The sequence below is a fragment of the Artibeus jamaicensis genome, unplaced genomic scaffold, assembly GCF_021234435.1.
Source record: "Artibeus jamaicensis isolate MK-2021 breed Jamaican fruit bat unplaced genomic scaffold, CSHL_Jam_final contig_64, whole genome shotgun sequence".
NCBI lineage: Eukaryota > Metazoa > Chordata > Mammalia > Chiroptera > Phyllostomidae > Artibeus > Artibeus jamaicensis.
Window position 1 is genome coordinate 4,627,158 of NW_026521911.1, and position 22,945 is coordinate 4,650,102.

A 22,945-nucleotide genomic window follows, 5' to 3' on the forward strand; every position below is an offset into this window, starting at 1 on the left:
TCTTCTCTTTCTGGCATCTCTGTGCTTCGGATGTTGGTACATTTGGAGATGTCCCACATGTTCCTTATACTATCCTCTTGTTTTTTTAATTCTTTTTTCTTCTTGCTGTTCTGGTTGAATGTTTATTTCTTTCTTATGTTCCAAGTCATTGATTTGACCTTTGGTGTCATCCCCTCCATTGTTGGCTCCCTGTATTATATTTTTCTTTATTTCATTCAGTGTAACCTTTATTTCTTCCTGGGTCTTTTTTTTTTTTTTTTTCTGTACTCAGTGAGTTATGTGAGCATCCTGATAGGCAGTGTTTTTAACTCTGCATCTGTTAGGTTGGTGATTTCTGTTTTGTTTAGTTATTTTTCTAGAGTTTTGTTCTGTTCTTTCAGTTGGGCCATATTCCTTTGTTCCCTCAATTTGGCAGCCTTCCTGTGTTTGTTTCTGTGTGTTAGAAAGAGTTGCTTTGACTCCCAGTCTTACTAGCATGGCCTGTTGTAGAAAAGGCACTATGAATTGTGAGTTCTGAGTCCGTGCTGGCCCTTTAAGTGGAGTCTCTGGAAAATCCTACAGTTTCTTCTGCCACCTCAACCCCCACTGATTTTTATAGCCAGAAGTTATAGGGATTCATCTTCCTGGCTCTGGAACCCTGGGCTGTGTGGTCTGGCCTGGGACTGGGATCTTCGCTCCTGTGGTATCCGTCTCAATTTTTATTCACCATATGTGAATGTGGGACCGCCCATTCCACCACCTGTCTGTGCCACACCGGGTATCCATGCCTCTGTGCATGTCTCCATGTGTCCACCCCTTCTACCCGTCTGGATGAATGTGGCTTCTTTAAATCCTTGGTTGTTGGACTTCCACACAGCTTGATTTCCTGACAGTTCTGGATGTTACTTGTTTTCAGGTCTAGTTTTAATTTTTTCTGTAGTTTTACAAGGAGGTGAAGCATGTTTATGTATGCCTCCATCTTGACCAGAAGTCCAATTTTTAAATTTCTTAACCATTTGAGAGCAAGTTGCAGATATCACGCCCTTTACTCCTAAATTCTTAAATTTGTAGGTCTATATTTCTCTTTTTAATTTTTATTTATTTTTTAAATAGAGGGGAAGGGAGGGAGAAAAAGAGGGAGCAAAACATCAATGTGAGAGTGAAACAGAGAAAATCAATTGATTGCCTCTCGTACATTCCCCAACTGGGAACGAAACCTGCAATCCAGGCATATGCCCTGATTGGGAATCGAACTAAATGACTTTCACTTTGCAAGAGGAGGCCCAACCAACTGAGCCACAGCAGTCAGGGCTACAGGTTTATATTTCCTAAGGGAATAGTTAGTCTCTTTGTAACTAAAATGCAATTATTAAAATTAAGAAGTTCAGGGTTATGATTCTGTAATCTGCAATCCATTCAAATATCATCAACTGTCCAATAATATTCTTTATACATTTTTCCCCAGTCCACAGTCATAATTCAGGACCACACATTGCATTTTGGTTGAATTTAATTTTCATGGTTCTTTATTTTGCTTTAACTAGGATAATCCTTCGGTCTCTCTTAGTGTTTCTTGACCTTGACAATTTTGAAGGGTGTTGATCAGTTACTTTGTAGAATATTCTTCAGTTAGTTTTTGTCTGATGTTTCCTCTTGTTTAGATTCAACAGGGATTCCACAAACATGATGTTGTGTCCTTAGTTTGTTCTCATCCGTAGGCACGTGGTGTCAGTTTGTTCCAAAATTGATGATGTTAAAGTCAATCACTTGCCCTTTCTTTTTTCTTTGCATTACGAAGTTACAATATTTTCCTTTGAGATTTATATTAATTTGTGGGGTGATACTTTGAGACCGTATAAATATCATGTTTCTCTTTAAACATTTATGTACTAATTTTAGCATCCATTGATTTTCTAAAATCTATTATTTATATATTTGATTGTTGGCATTGTACTGTAAAAATTGTTGTTCGTTCCAAACAACGTTGCCCTGGCTGGTGTGGCTTGGTGGATTGAGTGCCAGCCTGCAGACCAAAGGGTCGCCAATTTGATTCCCACTCAAGGCACATGCCTGGGTTGTGGGCCAGGTTCCCCACTAGGGGGTGCGCAAGAGGCAAGCACACATTGATGTTTCTCTCCCTCTTACTCCCTCCCTTTCCTTCTGGCTAAAAATAAATAAAATCTTTTAAAAAATGAATCAACCTTTTTGTGACTTCAGATCTTTTTTTGTAATGACTTCCCTTACACAAGTCCTGGAAATACGGATGTCTCTTATGCCCAGGGAATTTCTTAATTCTACTTATGGTTTCTAAACCTTTCCCACCATCTCCCACCCCCAAGGAGGATCAGTTTAGTTCTTATATCCTGTTCCTGAACTATCTCCTCACAGGGTAAAAAGAAGGCTTCATCTTCACCTTGCTGTTTCACTTTTTTAGATCACCCTGGGGAGGGTTCATCATTCCTTCTACACTATGCTTCCAGAATTGCTTTATATACCAGCTATTTTATCATTCATCGTTTTATTTTGTGCTTTTTGTTTCTTCATAATAATTATTTTTCACAAGGCTACCAGCTTCTCAAGGGCAAGGGTCATATTTATATCTGTATCCTCAAATATTAGCAAATAGGTTAACAGTACAAAGTAGATGCTCAGTAAATGTTTCACTGAAGGAACAAACAGCAAACGGCAACCATAGTATCTGTGGCATAGTGTTAAGCTTCATCCTTATAAACTAATTTTTATTGCCTGAATCTAAAATGTTGTTTCCTTTCGGGGATTTCCTGTAACCTTGGGGATGGGCCTATTAAGTGGTACACATGTGGAGTATTTTTAGATCTTATTAGACAGTTAGATGACCAAGGCTAGTGGATCAAGACCATACTTGCCTGGGTCATTTATGGCAATTGGACCATAGGCCTTCCACAGCTCCTGAACTTTTCTTCCTAATTAGATCTTCCTTTTTCCCCTTTTTCACTTGGGAATAGGCTAGACTTAATGGGTCCCAGGTTTTTTAAAAAGAAAAACTATTAAAGTTTTCTTTTCTCATATTTTATTTATTTCCAAAAAGTTAGGTTAGATAGGTTACAAGATTAGGTTAGATAGGTTATGAAAGGTAGGTTAGATAGGATACAAGATTATGTGAAGTAAAATGGAAGAGAACAAGGAGACGAAACCAAGGGTAGAGATTTAAGATGGTACAAAGCATGAGGAAAATACAAAAATGCATCCTGTCAAGACCATGCTTTAAGTAGGCCATAGCTTAGTTTCTAGGATGATTCTTCCAGAAGCTTCATGATGTGGGTTGTCATGGTAAGGATGGGGAATAAATACAAGTTAAGCAAAATATACTTATTACAGAACTCCCCAGAGCTTTTATGTGCTAATAATATATATTGTGAAAGATGAAGAGTGGAGTATATAATGTAAAATGCTTCCCAACTTTTTTGACCATGGAACCTTTTTTTGTAGAACACTTTGCGAAACTAATTTTGTCTGGGACATTTTGGGTGATGCTGTCTAGGCAATTAAATACTGTGAAGGCCTTAGGCTTTATGACAGTACTTCTGAGGGAAGGTACATACTAGGGATAGTTGTACATACTAGGGATAGGGTACATACCAGGGATAGTTGTAGAAGAGATATAGACATCTTGGGTCAGTTTAAAAGAGGTAGTTTAGATGGGTAAGACATTTGGGAATCATTTTATATGAGGGATGGTTAGTGGATACTGAACATTTATTTATCATGGAGAAGAGAAGATACAGATTGGGTTGGGTTGGGGGGACATGGGAGCTCTCGTCAATTATCTTGAGGACTGTGATGTGGAAAAGGGAAAAGAATTGGTCTTCATGGGCACATGGATAGAAACTAGAACCATTGGGTAGAAGTCACAGGAGAATTTGCTTCTACCCCATACAAGAAAATTTTCTGATTGTCATAACTATGCATAGATGGAAGGAGTCTGTTTTTGGAAAGTAGAGAGTTCTCAGATGCTAGAGTTCTGCACTGGCAGTGAAGATTTCAGCATAGGATTGATGATAGTGTTAAATGAAGTTTTTGATCTTTTCTAGCTGACAGGTCTTATGATTTTATGAACATGTGATGTAGGCATTTTATAATAAAGATCTAAGAGACATTTTTCCATAGAGATGCCTGAGTCTGCCTTTGGATATAATAGTGCACTGTGTATCTCTAAGTACCTAACATGTGGTAGGTATTAAATAAATATTTGTTTAGTGACTTGTCGGGAAAGATATCTGAGGGTTAGCAGGCCACCACCTTCAAGAAAGATAGGGAAGTCATTAAAAAAAATAACAGCCTTCCCAAAGAAAACAAAATCAATATACAACAGATATGGAATTTTAAATTACTATTTACAAACTATTCCTGCCCACCCCTGCAAAAAAAAAAAAAAACACTGGGTAGAATATGTGTCACACCAGGGATATATAATTTTCATTACACTTCCAAAAAATCTAGAAGATAAAGGCACACCACATAATCCCATAGTACTGTGAGATCAGGCCCCCAGGAGCACAGTCGTTACTGTCGAATCCCAGTGTCAGAGGCGATGGGCAGTAGATTTATCCAGACTAAGCGTAGCCAAAGGTAGAGAGGAAAATCACTCAAGAAATGCTTTGCACATCTAAGTTCACTCTCTCGTGTCACGCTTTCTGGGGTTGTTGCAGTAATACTTTTTGATGGTCAACTACTCTTTCTGAGTATGGGCAGAAAGAGTGAGCAGTCTCCCCAGTCTCAATGGGGTGATGTTATTTCTGGTAATGTCTCTGACAGGCGTTTCTATGGGAAATTTGTGTTCCTTTTCAAGTCTCTTTCTGCCATATCCCTCTACACATAAATCATTGCTTTCCTCTAGATTCTCAATGTGTGAAAGTGGGGTTGCCAAGTCATTCTTTGCCTATAGGTCCTCTAACCTAATAGAGGGGTACTTATTATCATCAGTGGAATTTTTTCAATTTGAGAACTTAGGTTATTTAAAAAGAGTGATTCTCTAATATAATTCTCTTAAGTTTAAATTCTATATATATATATATATACTTAGAATGAGTAAAAGAAAATTGTTACATGCTTCATATAGCATTTGGTATTGCAGGATAGTGTCCTTCAATTTTCTAGATTTGGGGGGACATTTAATGAAAATTATATATCCCACATGTGGCATATGTCCTACCCATTGGGTTCTTTTGGCAGGGGTGGGGCATGAGTTGGGGGTGATACAGTTTGCTAATGCTAATGGATACAGTTTGCTGTTGTAAACTGATTTTGTTTTCTTTGTTAAGGTTATTGGGGTTTTTTGTTGTTGTTTTTGAAGGGTTGTTACCCCTACTCCAACCTTTTTGGACAACTTTGTAGTTTTCAAAAATATAGTAGTGTTCATAGAAGGGAGAACTTACATTGTATTTAGTCTTCTTTTGGCAGTTACATGAATTATTTTTATTCTGTGACACTTTCACTGACATTCTAATTCAAAGCAGTCTTTTTCTTTTTATATATTTATCTTATTTGCCCTAATCATTTGATTTTACTCAAAAATACAAAACTGTATGTGCCTTTATTTTGTGTCTCCTCCATTATAATCTAAACTTGGGAGTGTAGGGATCATACCTTTGTCCTGCATACTTTTCTGTGTGGTGTCTTGGACAAAGGAGTTTAGGAACTGAACAGTAGTCTAGTCCAACCTGCTAAATAAATGGAAAACTCATAAATAATTTGTCACTTGATTTGATGCACATTTAGTATTTATGTGCATACCTGTATAGCATGACTATAATAAATTCTGGATTAGTGTATAATTTATCTTGAAACTAACCAAAAGTCTTAGAAGTGAGAACTTTCAGGCCACCACCGTAATAACATTTCTATTGTCCTTCATAGTTTATAAAGCTCTTTTACATGTATCATTTCCTAATGTCCTCAGATCCTCAAATTTTGTGAGGTAGAAAGGGGATTTTATTGTTGCCATTTTAGAAATAATGATACTAAGACCCAAAGAATCAACTTGCTAATAATTGATAGAGCTGAGGCTGTAACCTAAAACTTTGAACTCCAAATGTTATATATGTCCTGTTTCATCATGCTGTATCTGGATTATTTATTCATTCTTGTTGTCAGTGGACAGGATTTTCTTTCAGTGAAATCAGTCATCCAAAGAGTGTTGACTGGATGCTGAGGTTGTAATGCAGAGCACGTTTTTCAGGTGCATTGGGGGAAGTAACACTCCTACAGCATTTTGTTCTTACTTTACACAAATACACACCCACCTACACACATGTACACCTATTGATTACAGCAATGATCACATTGAATTGTAATTTGTCTTTTTACATGTCTGTCTCCCCAACCAGACTGTGTGCTTCTTGAGAATCCTCTGACTATTCTGTGAGCTCCTTTGTATCCTCAATGCCAAATACAGATCTTGGCACATAGGTGCCCAGTTTGTTGAATCAATGAATGAATGATTATGTGACTACAGACATGAAAAGACATTATGCCCTCTGGAGGCTTACAGTCTTCTTGGGGAGATAAAGCATGAAATTTACAGTAAATACAAAGATTTTTTTTAAAACCAAAATTTTAAGAGAAACTTTGTTTATAGGGTTTGTTTGTTTGTTTTTTAACTAATATAAAACAGATTCCCAGCCTGTAGTTCATGTAATTGCTTCCCGGCGTCAGGATTGGTCAGAACATGAGATTGCAATGGAGACTAGCCCCACCATAATTTATCAGGATGTATCCAGTGAATCACAATCAGCTACTTCAACAATCAAAGCTCTGTTAGAACTCCAACAGACAACAGGTATGAATTCACATGCTCAATTGAATGAAGCATGTTTACTCTAGAGATGGGTTGTGCTAAAAATACTACCACTGTTCTATTTCTTTGTTATTATTTGAGCACATTTCCCCCCTCTGGACTTGTCTATAGTCATCAGTGCAGTCTGTTTACTTGTCAGTTCATTAAGATGAGCACAGGAGTACGGAAGGATAGATACAGTCAGCAGAAAGGAGGGGAAAATGGCAGAGCTCTTTCTTCTCTGTCTCCTGACTAAAATGGACAGTCCTATTGCATTTTGTCACCACATGGGAGAAGATCCGTCGTTTCTAAGTGGAAAGATAGGTGCAGTGCAGTTGCCAGTTCTATTCAAGAATAGTAGGAGGTAGATTGAAGGGCCCCTGCCATCCTCCTTGATATTGGCAGAGTTTTATGTTCATAAAACACCATTAATGGCCCTTTCTAGCATTCTAATTTGTTTTAATTATATCTCCATATTTCCCCGTGTACTTTAATCACTTGAGCTTCCATGCAAAGCTATCCTTATTTAAAAAAGATCTTATCAGTATTTCTAGTTACTTAATATCTTAGTGAACTGTAGGCAAAACCTGTGTTATAAATACTGACTTTTCTATTATAATGGGTCAAAGACTATCAGAGTATTTAAGGGACCTTAGCAATGATCCAACCCTTTCATTTTATGCAGAAGTAAACTGGTATCTAGAGAGGTTACCCAATTGGTTAGTGGCAGAGTAAGACTCCATGTCTTGATTTCTAGTTCAGTGTCCTTTCTACTTGTGGGGTGACTCTTGTATTCTTTTGGTTTTGTTTTGCTTTCTTTATTTAAATGATTATTTTGATTTTGTCACATTATATGCTTTGTTGAAATAATCTAAGTGATCATTCAGTGGACTTAATTACTGGTTACTGCTGTTCGGTATAACAGCCTCTCTACACTACCCAAAGAATGCTAGCATTTAATGTAAGTCTTTGGTTAACATTTCTATATATTGATGTTATTTTTGGCCTTAGTCATTTCCTCAGCTCCTTGTTTTTAACATACTTGGCCATTTCCACTAATGCCTTATAGAAAGGGTAGAAACTGAATGAATAGATTTTGTAGAAAAAGTGATTAAGATAGAAAAGTAAATCTATCCACAGAAACTATACCCTGATGCCAGACTATTCCATAAGACATTTTTCTGCAGGTCATTTGACCTACAGAGAGGTCATTTTTTCCCTAACATTGAACATTTTTATTCTTTAAGAATCATTGAAAACATTGTAACATTTCTTTAGAGATTATCTCGAATTTTTAATAGATCAAATTAAACTGATCACTGTGTTACACTATTCTGGGTAGGTGTGCCTGAGAGGAAATTATACTTTGTACTGCTTATTCACCCTTTATTTTCAGGTTGGTGAATTCAAGGATACCAGGGACTGACTACCTTGAAGAAGAGTAAAGGAAATACTCTAAGAGGAATGTGTACCAGGGAAACAGAACCAGCTGTCTGGCCTAGTGATGATGGGGGGATTTCACTCTGATTGCATATGTGTCCTCTTGCCAGGCTCTGGGTGTGATTGCACAGATTGTGGACTCTCCAGCCCTGCAGAGCAGTCAGTCCACTTTGTTCTTTTCAACTCATTGTCTCCTTAGTTGCTGCCAGGGTAGCACCCCAGAGGTCTGGTTCATTATTCCCATGGACAACTCTGGTTTTTGATACTTGTTTGTAATAAAAGTTAACTTTTCCCCTGACTTTTTTATGCAGTAAAGGAAAAATTGGAAACTAAACCAAGACAACCCACTATTGACCTGAGTCAAATGGCAGTGCCTATTCAGATGACCCAGGAAAAGAGACATTCTCCTGAGAGTCCATCAATTGCTGTGGTAGAGTCAGAACTAGTTGCTGAATACATCACTACTGGTACGTGTCCTCTTAAAAAGTTGTATTAAGATAGGAGAACTACCTTTCTGGAATTTCATGGGATAGTTATTTGGGGGAGAATATATCTTTTGCAGTTTGCTGTAAGAACACATTCACTTTGTCCTTGGGATTTACTGTTTTCGACCGAGGGGAAAATCAATAGGTTGTTATGGAGTTTGAGAGTTTGAAAATAATATAAAACTGCAGTTTGGCCATGAATGACATCTGTGAATATAGGGCAACATTTGTAGACAGAGGATAAACTCTTTTTTATTTAAGAATAAATATTTTTAGGCATCCAAATTTGTTAATTTGAGAGGAAGGGAGGTTGGATCATGGGGAAAAGAAAATCCAACCATTTTTTCATGTAAAGGAAAAATGTGCAAAATTTTAAATTCTTACAAATACTTAGGAGTTCTGGTGGAAAGTGAATTAGGTATTTGTTTAAAATATAGTCTGGCAGCAAAACATTTGGATGGCATATGTAGAGAATGGTGCATGAAGGATAATAGTTCATTTTCTCTCTCTGGTGAGACCACACCTGCAATACTGCTTTCTGTTTTGGACACTTCATTACCTCGAGACTTGAAATAGTTGGGAGAGTAGTAATGTGAATAATTAGGGGATAGGAGAGAGCGCTTATGAGGCACTATTTAAAGAATATTTGTCTTAAGTGTTCTTTAGCAATAACAAAAGAGAACATAAAATGACAAATATTTGAAGGATGTAAATACCTAAGCAGAAAAGGAATTCTTTGGCATCATTTTAGCAGATATTAAGACTAATTGGTTAAACTTGCCAAGTAGGGAAATCCATTTAAAGATTATGGAAAGCCACCTAGCATCTTTCTTTAGAGATATTTAGCGGAAAGCGAAGAGATGAAACAGAGGGCAATATGTTAGTAAAATCAGTATTGACCTCTGGGGGTAGACTAGGTTATCATAAATAGATGACAAGACCTATGATTTCTTCCCATGCTTATCCTTTTCAGAACACACTGATGAGGGGACAGAGGTTGCTTTTCCCCTTCTCGGTAAGTGGTGTGCATCCATTTGTAATTTGACTAAAGGTGAAAGATGATGGGGGAAAACCACCCAAATGGATGTGCTCTACTCTAGTCTGGTAGAGGAAGGGGAAGCTTCAATCAGTGAAAGAAAGGAAGAGAAATTTTCTTTCTCAGAAATGAGCAGCTTGACATTGGAAAAAATGAGAGTTTTTTAAAGAAATGAGTGACTATTTATGGTATTTGGTGCGGTTAAGGTCATTTCAGCTGTTTTCCAAATGTTTGCTGTAACCTCCTCCCATAGTCTCCTGCCATCATATCCTTGCTCACAGGAACATTTTCTTTGACTGCAAAGCCAGCTCAAGCACCTGGCCTTCTTGTGTTATCCTGCAGTGGTGTTAGTTTTGTCTTAACTTTCCTGTGCTTTGGGGAAGAATTTATAGTATCTTGAATAAAGGTTATTTTTAAATGGTTTTAGTCAGTCTTCTATTAAATCCATTTCTTTTTTAATAAAATTAATGTAATAATTATAAAGATTATATGGACAGCAGAAATGTTTTATATAATTTGATAATTTCATCAGAAATTGTCTTTACTTGTCAAATGTCACTCATTTCTGATGATGTTTTCATCAATAAAAACTATATTAATTTAATTGCTTAATTTTACTATTAGTATAATTTGTTTTTATTTAGTCATATTGTAAATCATTTCAGTAGTCATTTTGTTATGAACCCTAACTCCTTTTTTTCCATTTGGTTGAACATATGAGCACATATGGAAGATTTATTACTTCATATAATTTAAAGTGTACATATAAAACAAACTGTGATACTACAGTACATTTATAAAAGGAGAGTAGTGATGCTTCCTATAATTTCTTACATTAGGTGGAGGCATGTGTACAAGTATAGCAATAATTCATTTGTGAATATAGGTAGAATGTCTTATAAAAAGACATAAGGCTTGTTTCTATTTCACCGGATAGTTTTAAAGTCCTGTACTTACGACATATAAATGTCACTTTTACATTGACTTCTGTGGTGATCATCTTACCTTTGGACACTCCACTGATGACTTTTCTAAGTATGGAACCGCTACTACTTGAAATTGTAGGTCAAAATATATGAGCATTAAAATCATGGATTATTGAGAGGGTTTTGATATTCTCAAAATCCTTAGCTACTTTTCTAGATTTTTTTTTCTCAGTAAACAATCATTTTTAAAGCTCTGTAGAATAAGTGGTGAATGTATATACTGTTTAAAGCATTGAAATTATGATTGATTGGCATCAATAAAGATGAATATTTTTCATCTGTACTTTACTCAATGGGACCTTTGTAGCAAGAGAATATTATTTCAGTCTATACTCTTATTATCCATTTGTGTCAGATGAGCTAAATTTGAGAAGATGAAAGAACACTAATTTTTCTATACTTTTTTAAATTTATATTTTAGTACTTAATAATTTAAGGACTATTTTCAATCCATTACTTCATTTGGTCCTCTTTTAGGTAGAAACAAATTTTTATTATCCCTTAAAAAATAAAACTGTAAGTTTCAGGAGTGAAATAGAGTTTAAGCGACCTCTTCACATTCACACGCTGGTTGGTGGCCCAGTGCTACAGAATCCGGTGTGACTCCTGGTCCAGCTCTTTCTGCAGTGTTACCTTGACCTCCGACATCTTTAGGAATTGTAAGGAATGAAACAGTGTCATTTCATATAAAGGAGTGGATGTTTCTGGTTTTTGTTACATTTGAAACTGAGCTAAAGAGATTAAATTCATATTGTCTTACTATCCTTAAATTAATCTGGCATCTATAACAGAAACAAATTACTGGTTTTTTACCTTAGTGGGATAAAGGACATTGGAGAAAGTGAGTACAATTCATAGGAGGTTGTAACTCTAAGGGATTTATTCCTCCTTTATGATAGTATTTTTCACCATGCTTCCACATACATTTTTCATCTCATCCTTATAATAGCTCTCTTATTCCCATTTTACAGATGAAGATAGAGTCTCATAGCAGTGACTTTCTCAAAGTCACATAGCTCATTAGACGGGCAGACTCTGGTCTTCTGCCTCCTAGTTCACAGTATCACACTTTGTGATGCAGTATCACAGACATTTGTTTAAAACGGCTACTGGTTACAGATGCTGTAATGATTTCTGTAGAAACATCATCACCTCCTTTGTTTTCAGTTAGCCATCGCTCCCAGCCTCAACAGCCCTCCCAGCCCCAGCGGACACTGCTTCAGCATGTGGCTCAGTCACAGACCGCAACTCAAACTTCAGTGGTGGTGAAGTCCATCCCAGCCTCTTCCCCAGGAGCTATCACCCATATTATGCAGCAGGTTGTATCTCCACTTTTTCTTCCTATCTTCTGTAACTGCAATTTGCCTGAAATGAAGTTCCGTTTCTTCCCCTATTGTAAAAGGAGAAATAACTGAATCAGAGTGTTTGTGTATTTCCTTCATCTCTGAGGACTGAATAGAGGAAATGAATTGAGAGTCATAACAGAAAATAATTAAGAAATAGTATTCTTGGATTTCCTGTGAACTTTTACTATTTCAAAAGGGTGGGGCTATCTAGATGACTCTGTGGCATCAGAATTGGTCACTGCTTCTAAGAATTTTTATCATTATGCAAGAATTTATCACTGAAGTAAGATTTTCAAATGAAATAGAGGTTGGCTTGTTTTGCTGTTTGTTGCTTTTTCATTTGTTTGTTTTACTTTTCATTTTTATAATGAATCCTCATGGGAACATATGAATAAGTAGGTAAATAAATATTTGACTTATTTTTACTTATATGTGACCAGTTAAGAAGGAAAAGACTCAACAGTAAGGAGAGTGAATTAATTAAAATAGAAAATCTGGTACCAGGGATTCGGAAAAAAGGAAACATGTTAATAAGTTGATTTTGTGTCAGATACTGTGCTTTGAGCTTTAAATATACTAACTTATTTAATTCTCACTATTATCCTGTAAAATGGGTATATTATCCCTCTTACAAATGAGGAAACTCATGCTCACAGAAGTTAAATAATTTATCCTAGGTGGCTGAGCCAGAATTTAAACCCCAAGCAGCTTGCCTTTATTTTAAAGTAATATCATAGATATTAGATATTTACATGAGTTATTAGTATTCACATAAATCACCATCACTCAACTGGTAACAGTTGACCCTAATGGTAGGCAATGAAGAGATTGTTGAATTAAAAACCTATGTATGTATGTAAGATCATTATGAGATAGGGGAGGGCTTTGATTGAATCTCAAAGCCTTAAGTTTAGAGTAGAGGTGTAGCAAAGAGGATGAGGTTGGGCTGGATCTTGTGACACTGAGGGAAACCAGATGGCCAGCGGTTTTGCTGGGTGTCAGATCTCAGCCTGGAGTCTGGCCCTTACCTGACAGGTCCTGACATTGACTTTTCTCAAGACAGCCAGAGAGGTCAGGCAGGCTGGCCCTGTCACTTAAGATCAAGACCTCCTCCCCTTGCTATTATAACCAATACCAGACAATCTTCTTTTCCACTGACAGGAGTGTTCTTGTCTCCTCCCCACCCCTTCTTCCCTTGCCTCTTGAGCCTGGAATCTGAGCAAGGGGGTGTAGTGTAGAGGGTTTTTTCCCAAACCTTTGTGAAGTCTAGTAAACAACCATCTCCACTCTCACCAGAGAGGCCCTCTGTGGGGACTAGGATAGGCAGGTTTCTCAGACAATAATTCTTACCTTGTGGACAGCCTTGGAAATGCACATGGCCAAAGTGGGTTTCTCTGAACCTTGGCTTTTCTCCATACTCCTCTTCCTGGGTTGTTGCATCTTTCTTTGGATGGTTAACACTGTTGAGCAGGCTTAAGAGCTGTTTCTTTTTAGCCAGGGAGCCTTTTCTTCTCTTTATGTGTTGGCCTGTGCCTGCAGAGCAGCCTTATTCTTCTTGCCTGTAAGCTCTGGTCCCTCTTGAACTTTTCTTATAAAAGTGAGTAGACCAGTTTTTACAGTACTTAACACCTGAGAATTGAAATTACAAGAGTCTCAACGTGAAGTTGCCTTTATATTTGGAAACCTTGGAAAAGACCAAGGTTTTTTTGGTCTTTTTAGGCTTTTCCCTCTGAAAATTTTTGCATGAGTCTTATAACCAAGTCTTTTCCAATTTGAGAAAAATGTACCAATGCGGGTGTTTTCCTTATTTCATTCTTACTTTGTACCTTTTTTACCTAGGCATTAAGCAGTCACACCGCTTTTACCAAACACAGCGAGGAACTTGGAACTGAGGAGGGCGAGGTTGAAGAGATGGACACTTTAGACCCTCAGACAGGTCTGTTTTACCGATCGGCCCTGACTCAGTCACAGTCCGCTAAACAGCAGAAACTTAGCCAGCCCCAGCTGGAACAGACTCAGCTGCAAGTGAAAACTCTGCAGTGCTTCCAGACTAAACAGAAGCAGACCATCCACCTGCAGGCAGACCAGCTCCAGCACAAACTCCCGCAAATGCCCCAGCTTTCCATCAGGCATCAAAAACTCACCCCTCTCCAGCAAGAACAAGCACAGCCCAAGCCAGATGTACAGCACACACAGCATCCTCTCGTGGCCAAAGACAGGCAGCTTCCTACCTTAATGGCACAGCCCCCGCAAACTGTAGTACAGGTGCTTGCAGTGAAAACTACACAGCAGCTCCCTAAACTGCAACAGGCTCCGAACCAACCAAAAATCTACGTGCAACCCCAAACCCCCCAGAGCCAAATGGCGCTCCCAGCCTCGTCAGAGAAACAGCCGACAAGCCAGGTAACGGAATATTGATAGCATGCAAAGTTAAACTTCTCTGTTCACGGAAAAAAATGAGACCATCACGACCCTAACGTGATTAGCAGTGCTTTCTCCTGGCAAGAGGAAACTCAAAAGCCTCATTACACTGGTGTTAGTTTACCCCATCAGGAGGTTGGCATTAGGGAAGAAATGTACACCTTAGTATAGGAAGGGGAAAAAGTCATATCACTCAGAACTTGATTTTCCAGGCATTTTTTAAATAAAGTCACTTCAGCATTGATCAACAGTGCACAGAAGTGATATCCCTAAATTATTTTTATTCTTTCTGTATAAAATATTTATTTCCATACCTGTAAACTCCTATTTCTGTGACAGTAATGCTAACTATAGTCTTTTAAGGAGCTTCATTGAACATCTTCTTTTGTAGTTTACATCATCACCATCTAGTTAATAAATTATCTTCTAGATTGCAGAGGAATTATCTGTGGATATTTGAAAGAAAAACTATATTCAGGAAAGTCAATGGCTTTGGAGTGACGTGTATGTGTAAATTATAAATATATATGTAGGATATGTTTGTGTAAATGTATTTTGAAGAAACAGATTTTTAAAACCCTTTTTATTTTAAAAAGCCGAAGATTATATGAAATAATCTGAGACAGGTTGAAGGTATACTGTGGGAATATAAATCCCAAAGGAAAACAAGGCTGCTGGGACTTTTTTCCCTTTATTGCTATGAACCTTGGCTGGCTGAACAAAGGTTCTTTCAACCCCTGCTCTTCCCCTAGATCCCTTAAAAGTAACCAGTTACTTTCCTACCCAGCCCTCTTGCCAAAACACCAAGCTTCACAATGTCTTCCTAGTATACCGCACGAATGTTTCTTTTGCCATATTGTCTGGGGTGTTTGATAGGTTTTCTCAAAGAGATGTAGCTGTAACACACACAACCCCAATTTGTTTTCAGGTGGAGCAGCCAATTATAACCCAAGGATCCTCTGTTACAAAGATAACTTTTGAGGGGCGCCAGCCACCCACAGTTACAAAGATAACTGGTGGCAGTTCTGTGCCTAAGCTGACATCACCAGTTACAAGCATATCTCCCATTCAGGCCTCTGAGAAGACAGCAGTGTCAGACATTTTGAAAATGTCTTTGATGGAAGCTCAGATTGATACAAATGTAGAGCATATGGTAGTGGATCCCCCAAAGAAGGCTCTTGCCACTAGTATGCTCACTGGTGAAGCAGGACCATTATCCTCCACCCACGTGGTAGTGACAGGGATGGCGAATTGCACTCCCCAGCAACAGAAATGTAGAGAGTCCTGTTCAAGTCCATCTGCCGTTGGCCCTCCCTTAACGACAAGGAAAATCGATGCGCCAGGAGTGCCTGCGACAGGCCAGTTCATGCGTATTCAGAATGTAGGCCAAAAGAAAGCTGAAGAGAGCCCAGCAGAAATTATCATCCAGGTAAGAATTAGAGCTCTGAGAACTCCTGAACATGAGAACTCTTGGGCATCTTGGGGGTGGCGGGTTGGTGTGTTCAGGGCTGTCAAAGGAGGAGTCAGGCCAAGATGGGAAAAGACGAATTATCTGGATATACAGTGTTTGACAAAGTTGGTTTAATAGGATTTAGATGTACAATTTTATATTTATTTTTTGGAAGTGAGTCCTAGAAAATTGATGAATACTGTCACTAGGCAACCCATATGTCAGCTGGGTTTATAAATGCAAAGCCGCCTTCCCTAGTGTTAACTCAGCGAGTCACCTCTGAAGACTGGCAACTTCCCCGGGTTCAGTTTTGGGCTCCCTAATCTTTGCTGAAATACTCCTGGGATATAGTTGGGTTGTACTTCTATTTCTAGTACATTTCAGGGACCCTTCCTTTGGAAAAGGACAGTTTTTGATTTTGGTCCAAATTTATGGTTTTCAGGACAGTAAACCTTAAGTAACTGAAATGTCTGGAGAAACATGTTGTAAGAGAATTTTCCAAGTAATTTAATTTTATGTCTAACTTGGGATTAACCATAAAGCTTTGCTTTTTGTTTCAATCGTTGTTACTGAAAAGTTTTGTTAATGGTTACTGTTCTGCCTTGGTAAGTACAGGCTAGTGAACATGATGTCTTATATTCCCTTCATTCTAAACTCATCTTCCATCATGCGTAATAGATCAAGGCTGAAGAGTTACTTAGTTCAGACTAGCCCTGAGTAATTGCGTTTTATTTCCCTCTCCCCTTGCAGGGTACCATGCTATATTCTTGACATTTGTCATTTTTTGATAAGCTGACAGATGTCTTAAAAAATATCAGAGTGGCACATTTTAGTTAATTGAGAACTTTTAGATTTATGAAATGTAGATAGTTTAGGACTTATCATATATTCAGACTTGGAAATTTCTGTGGTAAATTTATCCTTTTCCATGATGCCAATCTATGAGAGTGTACAAATTAATACTAATCCAAATATGATACAGTTAAATATGGGGGAAATACTTAAAGGCACATAGAACTGGCTGTTGAATTATTCAAATAATTTGGTTTTCCCTATTAAAACAAATGCTAGGGAATTTAATAATCTTTGACAAAGATTATTTTTCCTCTAAAGAGAGAGTACAGTGAAAAAGAATGGTATCCTGGCTTTACCATTGACTTTGACTTTGGGCATAGCTGCTTAACCTCATTGAGCCTTAGTCTCCTCATCACTGAAAAGGGGGATAAGGTACGCCTACTCTGCATGGTGGATGTACGGGTTACATAAAATCAAAATGATGCACCTAGCACAGTGCTTGGCTCATAGTGATTGCCCAACACATGGTAACTTGTTTTATTTTTACTAAAATTATTATTTTTACTAAAATTTACTGTGGCTCCTGGGGGGTTAAATTTGTGTGCTCACTAAATTGAAAATGATTTTGGATAGCTTAATTGGAGATAATTTTCTGCACTTTTTGAACAGGGGTGAAAATACAATTTGTTTTATGTACAAGGATAATAGCTAATTAATAGTTTCTCTACAAAATACTCACCTAACTTTTAGCATGTATCATGTACTAGATTGTGGGGTCAGAGGCAAGGGCAGCATAGTGGTTAGGAATCAAACTTTTAGAATCAGAAATAAATTTGACTAGATTTGAACCTCACCTCTGCTCCTTACTGAGATTTTGGCCTTGAGCAATAGTTAACTTCTATGCCTCAGTTTCATTATCTGTGAAATGGAAACAGTAGCATTCACCTCATGGGGTTGTTATGAGAATTAGGTGAGAAGATGTGTATAAAGTAGCTGGTCAAGTGTCTGATAGAGAGGAAAATTGAATAAAGATAGCCCTTGTTATAATCATCATTAATAATACACTGTGAAAACATTTTCAGATCATATAGTAATACTTAGCTTTGACCTGAAGTACTGATTTTGCTGATTCAGTAAAATGCCTATGGGGGTGAGTGAAAGAAGTCTGCAGAAGTGCTTTGGTATTAAATGCTTTGAAAAGCATTGTCCTTTTAGACAGCAATAATGTGTATTTCATTCATTTGTTCATTCATTCCACATGTATTATTTAACCTTTTATGTTCCGGGCACTGTGCTAGGTACTGGGAATAAAATAATGAGCAAGGTGAATCTAGTGTCCTGAAGGAGTCTGCATTGTGGAATTCATAGTATTATAGAACTGCAAGGGTCTTCAGAGCATATTTTCTCCAACTATCTTATTTTATACAAGATCAAACTAAGGCTCAAGGAAGTGAAGTGACTCTTTCAGAGGTCCACAGGTAGAGCCAGAGCTGAACAAAGATCCTGGTCTCCTGACTCTGAGACTTTTTCACAGTGATTAGTTACATGAAATGGGAACAAACACACACAAAAAATCTGACTGCATTTACATTTAAACTGTGCTTAATGACCAAATTAAAGTGTCCTTCAAAGTCTCTCTCTAATTAGGCACAAGCTTCAGCCTCCTTCATTAGCAAGAGTCATCAAGGAGTAGCTAGATTGCTTTGAGTTTTCTAGGACTTTGCTTTGAATCCTGACATTGACCCTGGCCAGCTGTGAGACCTTGATTAAGTCACTGACCCTCTTGGTTTCCTCATTTGTAAAATGGGAATAACATTTTCCTGACAGTGTTGTTATGGGGATTTAGTAGAGTATCATAGGTGAAAAAACCTAGCATAGTGCCTAGTGTGTAGTAGTTGCCTAATAAATGTCCGATCCCTTTTCCTTCTTTAGTGTTGCAAAGATCCTTCTGTTACCGTTTTTTACCCTAAAGCTTCTCTCCTGTGTCTTCTCTCCCAGGCCATTCCCCAGTACGCTATTCCTTGTCACTCCAGCTCCAATGTAGTAGTAGAGCCCAGCGGGCTCCTCGAGCTGAACAACTTCACCAGTCAGCAGTTGGATGACGATGAAACAGCAATGGAGCAGGACATAGACAGTAGCACAGAGGATGGAACTGAGCCCAGCCCCTCTCAGAGTTCTGCTGAGCGGTCCTAGTGTTTTGGACACAGGCGTGCACTTTAAAACCTACTTGGTTACCAAGTGTCCAGGGAAGCCCTTGTATTTTGATGTCTAAAGAGAGCACTTTGCCCACGCTTAGGCTGTAGATAGACCCTGCAGCAGCAGTGTTTCAACAAGAATTGCTGCAGGGGCAGCATTTTAAAACAAAACTCACAGGGGAATGAATGTACTTTTTAAAAAAGAGGAAGGAAAAAGAAAAGAAAAGAATGCACATCCACAGTGGCATCAGACCTGGTATTCTTCCTCTCCTGGACCACGGCTGGTGAAAGACTTTTCTGTGAACGTTCCTCACCTGGTTTCTGCTGAGCAAAACACCATCGGAAAAGGAGAATGGGAATAGTTCGTACTTTGAAACAGTGTTTCAGGAACAGGTTTTTTTCTTTTAATCTTATGTTTTGCAAATCCTTGGAAATGTTAAATTGGTTAACATTCTACATTTGCTTAGATCACAGTTTATAAAATAACTATAAAAGTACTGGCATTAAAGAATCCTCAGTGGATAGTGAAAATCAGATCCCTAACCGGTGGGAACTGCTTCTTTGGGTGGCTTGTACATTCTCACCAATTGTATGCTAATTTATTGTGTTGTTCCTTTGTGCTCTAGTCTGGCACACTTGCCTTCTATTTATTTAAATGTAAACATTTCAGAGCAGACGATATTTCTTGTGACAAATTTCCTGTAAACCAGGATTGCCTACCTTTCCACTTCCCCAATCCCCACTGTAAGAAAACTAAACGAGAAAAATGTTTCCTTGTGAAGCAGAGGAAAAAAAAAACATTTTCTGACCCAAAGGAAATGTTCACTTATATTCAGGAAAACAAATTCTTCATATGATGCTATCTTTACATTGAAATTGCACATTCATGTTGGACTGAGAGTTTGAAAATCTTTTACATACTTTTGTTTAACCCCCTTTGAAATGTATAAAAAGTTCATTTACAGTTCTAAATGTAATGTTTTTAAGCATTCTACCTTTTTAGGATGCAGTTTGTTAAGCAACATGTTGGGTCTCGTGATTACTGTCTGTCACAAGTAGAGTGAGGGGTAAGAGGGCGGGAGGGTCAGAGGCAGTTTTGACAAGTTGTGGCAAAGGAAACTATACTTTTCATTTTTTAAGAAAATGTAAATAGAAAAGTTTTTAACGGTTTTATATATATTTCACTATAAATAAGCGTTTTACGACTGACAGATGTTGAACTGTACATACATATATCAGCATAACTGCCCAAATTTTTTGGTGCTGAAGTACTGTAAGTAGAATTCATCAACAGTCTCCTGATTTTTGCATCTATATCTGGAAAGCAAAACTGTCATACAGTAGTTAATAAATTCCCACTAGAGTGACACTGAAGATTTAAACACAAGCATTCATAAGATGCACTGATCTGGTAGTTGTCATTATTTCTGTTAGGTGATAATGACTTACCCATAGATGGAGCTGTTGGATATTATTTTACTGTACAAATTCATGTTTAAAAAGACTTTGTGACTGTTTATAGTTAAGTAATTTTTTAACCTCTTGGGTCATAGACTTTGAAAATCTAATTACACTATGAACTCTCTCACCAAAAAGATACACATGACAATATACATGTTAGATTTTGCATACAATTTTGGGGGTTCATGGGCCCCTCAGCCGGTCCTGTATTCCAGGTTAAACCCTCTGTTATGGTCAATCCATTACTTACAGATGTAAGTTTTTATAAAATAAAATATCTTAAATATCTGTGAATCAGGCAATATGAGCGAACTCGAATAAAATTATACGTCTACTTCTGTATATTTTGGCAGCATAGCATACCCGTGTCCCTTTGAGAATATAGCTTTAATATGTTTCAGCAACCAGAATGGCAAATGAAAGTTTCATATTCTACATTTTTAAAAATTAGTGTATATATTAACAAATTATCAAATGAGGGGGTTTAATTTTTTTCTTTCAAAGGCGTTAATTTCAAGGACAGCATGAATTCTTTTATTGAAGAAATCCTAATTAAGCATCTCATACGTTCCAGGTACTATATTCTAAGCACCAGGGATACTGTGGTGAACAAATAAAATTCTACCCTTACATAGTTCACAAACTGGGCTTCCTGCTGATGACGTGGATGTGAGGGCTAAAGAATGGAGAAAACGAGGGACTCTTAGGTTTCTTGATTAAGATGGTGATACCCTATAGCTTGTTGGCCACTGGCCATTTATATAGCTTTGGAGAAATGTCTGCTCAGGACCTTTGCCCATTTTTCAATTGAGTTATTTTCTATTTTATTATTTAAATTGAAAGCTTTCGAAGTACAGGAAATATATCAACTCCTAAAAGTAAGCTCTTCTCTGGTAATTAATTCATCATCCTTAAAATCTTAATTAGGTTCTAGTTCTTCCTCTTCAGTGTAACAAATTGCTTGATGTTCCTAAAACTATGACCTCTATAATTGGGAAAACTTTTAAATATATTTTTTATTTTTATTTTTTGGTGAGGTGGTTCTCTCAAAGCTGCTGGGGTAGGAGACATAGTAAAAAGGAAATAGAGGTGAGGTGTCTGGATTTGAGTCCCAGACTCCTCTTTTTATTGATTATATGAACTTGAGCCAATCATAGTATTCATCATGTGATGTCTTTCTGACACCACGGGGTTATTGCGAAGACTAGTTGTGATAGTAGATGTGAAATGCCCAGCACAGAGCTAGGCGCTCCATTTTCGAAGTCTGGTATTTACGTCATCCTTACTTTCTACTGAATAAATAGAAGACTCAGACAAATGATGCACAGAAACTTGCAGGTTAAATGCCAGTAGGCATCATGCTGAGCCATGAGTTGCTCTCTATAGAAGAGTGTGTGTGCTCCACCAAACAGGATTGACCTTTGGAAGGGTAGAGGACCTTGGTGTTGGTCGACAAGGGGGGATTCCAGAATCTGTCCCAGAGATTCTGGAATTATCTTCTGGAGTATGGTTCCCTTGTAGTACAGGCTTCTCTTACTAGGTGAGTGTTCTAGGAACCCATCTGTACCAGTGTACTAGCTGGCATTTTTGTGAGAGGCTGCGTTCAGCTTCAGTGAGTTTTTTTGCATATGCTTTTAACATTTGCCCATCTCATGATGGGTGACTTACAAGCACACCTGCCCATACCACACTGAGTGTTCCTTAGTTTTTGACCAAAAACAGTATGACCTCTGTGCCTCACCCACCCCCATTCAGCCATTCACCCCAAGCAACTTTGTTTCCCTGCATGAAAAGTCCTCAAAGAGGAACATTTTGCTGATGTGGAAGAGGAGAAACAAAAAATGGCAGAAGTACTAAAAGGCATCAAAATTGCTGAGTTCAAAAACTTGAGCGGTGGAAAAAATGTCTCGATAGGTGTATTGCATCAGATGGAGAGGACTCTGAAGGTGACTGAAGTTTAAATGTAAGAATAAATACATAGATTTTTATAAAGAAATTCTGGTTTTGGGGGGAAACTCCCCCTTATATAACATCTCTTTACCAGCCTTGGGTGATTTCACACAGGTGCTCAATTTAACTTTGTTTTTTGAGTTCAATTATGTGTCACAAATCCCAGATAAGAGGAAGTAAAGTGAAAAAGCACCATATAAGCAAGGCCTTTCCAAGAAAGGACAGTGAAAAAAACAGTCTGCTGTGTCTGCTTGTAGGTTTATAAACCTTTAAGTACGCAAGGCTTGACCTATATTGAAAAAAGAAGAAACACAATAGGGTCAGATTAGTAGAGAAGCACTTGTGAGAAGCCTCACTCCACCTTCTTCCTTCTTCCTTACTTACAAACACACACTAACTAAAAATATGTGCTTGCTTTTTTTTTTTTTAACCAGACAAGCCTGGGTTTGAATTCTGACAAGCCATGTGAACTTGGACAAGCTCTAAGAGGCTCAAAACAGTGGAAGATGGAAAGAATTATAATGCCACATTTAATTCCCACTTAAAAAAAAAGACCGATCTGGTATCTTGGCTTTTCTTTCTCTTTT

At 37.8% G+C, this 22,945-nt stretch overlaps 1 protein-coding gene across 10 annotated transcripts in view; it reads left to right on the forward strand.

The window, feature by feature from the left end:
• The window catches only part of EMSY (EMSY transcriptional repressor, BRCA2 interacting), an 82,939-nt gene extending 62,229 nt beyond the window's left edge, over window positions 1-20,710 (forward strand). For 6 of the 10 annotated variants that reach the window (XM_037131539.2, XM_037131538.2, XM_037131540.2 and 3 more), the window contains 7 exons: window positions 6,632-6,796; window positions 8,545-8,700; window positions 9,692-9,733; window positions 11,908-12,059; window positions 13,926-14,489; window positions 15,436-15,936; window positions 18,751-20,710. In XM_037131539.2, coding sequence (XP_036987434.1) covers window positions 6,632-6,796; window positions 8,545-8,700; window positions 9,692-9,733; window positions 11,908-12,059; window positions 13,926-14,489; window positions 15,436-15,936; window positions 18,751-18,945 — 1,775 coding nt within the window. In that variant the 3' untranslated portion in view covers window positions 18,946-20,710. The remainder of the gene's footprint in view (window positions 1-6,631; window positions 6,797-8,544; window positions 8,701-9,691; window positions 9,734-11,907; window positions 12,060-13,925; window positions 14,490-15,435; window positions 15,937-18,750) is intronic. The other 4 variants (XM_037131546.2, XM_037131541.2, XM_037131548.2 and 1 more) reach the window with 3 other exon arrangements.
• Window positions 20,711-22,945: the final 2,235 nt, after the last annotated feature.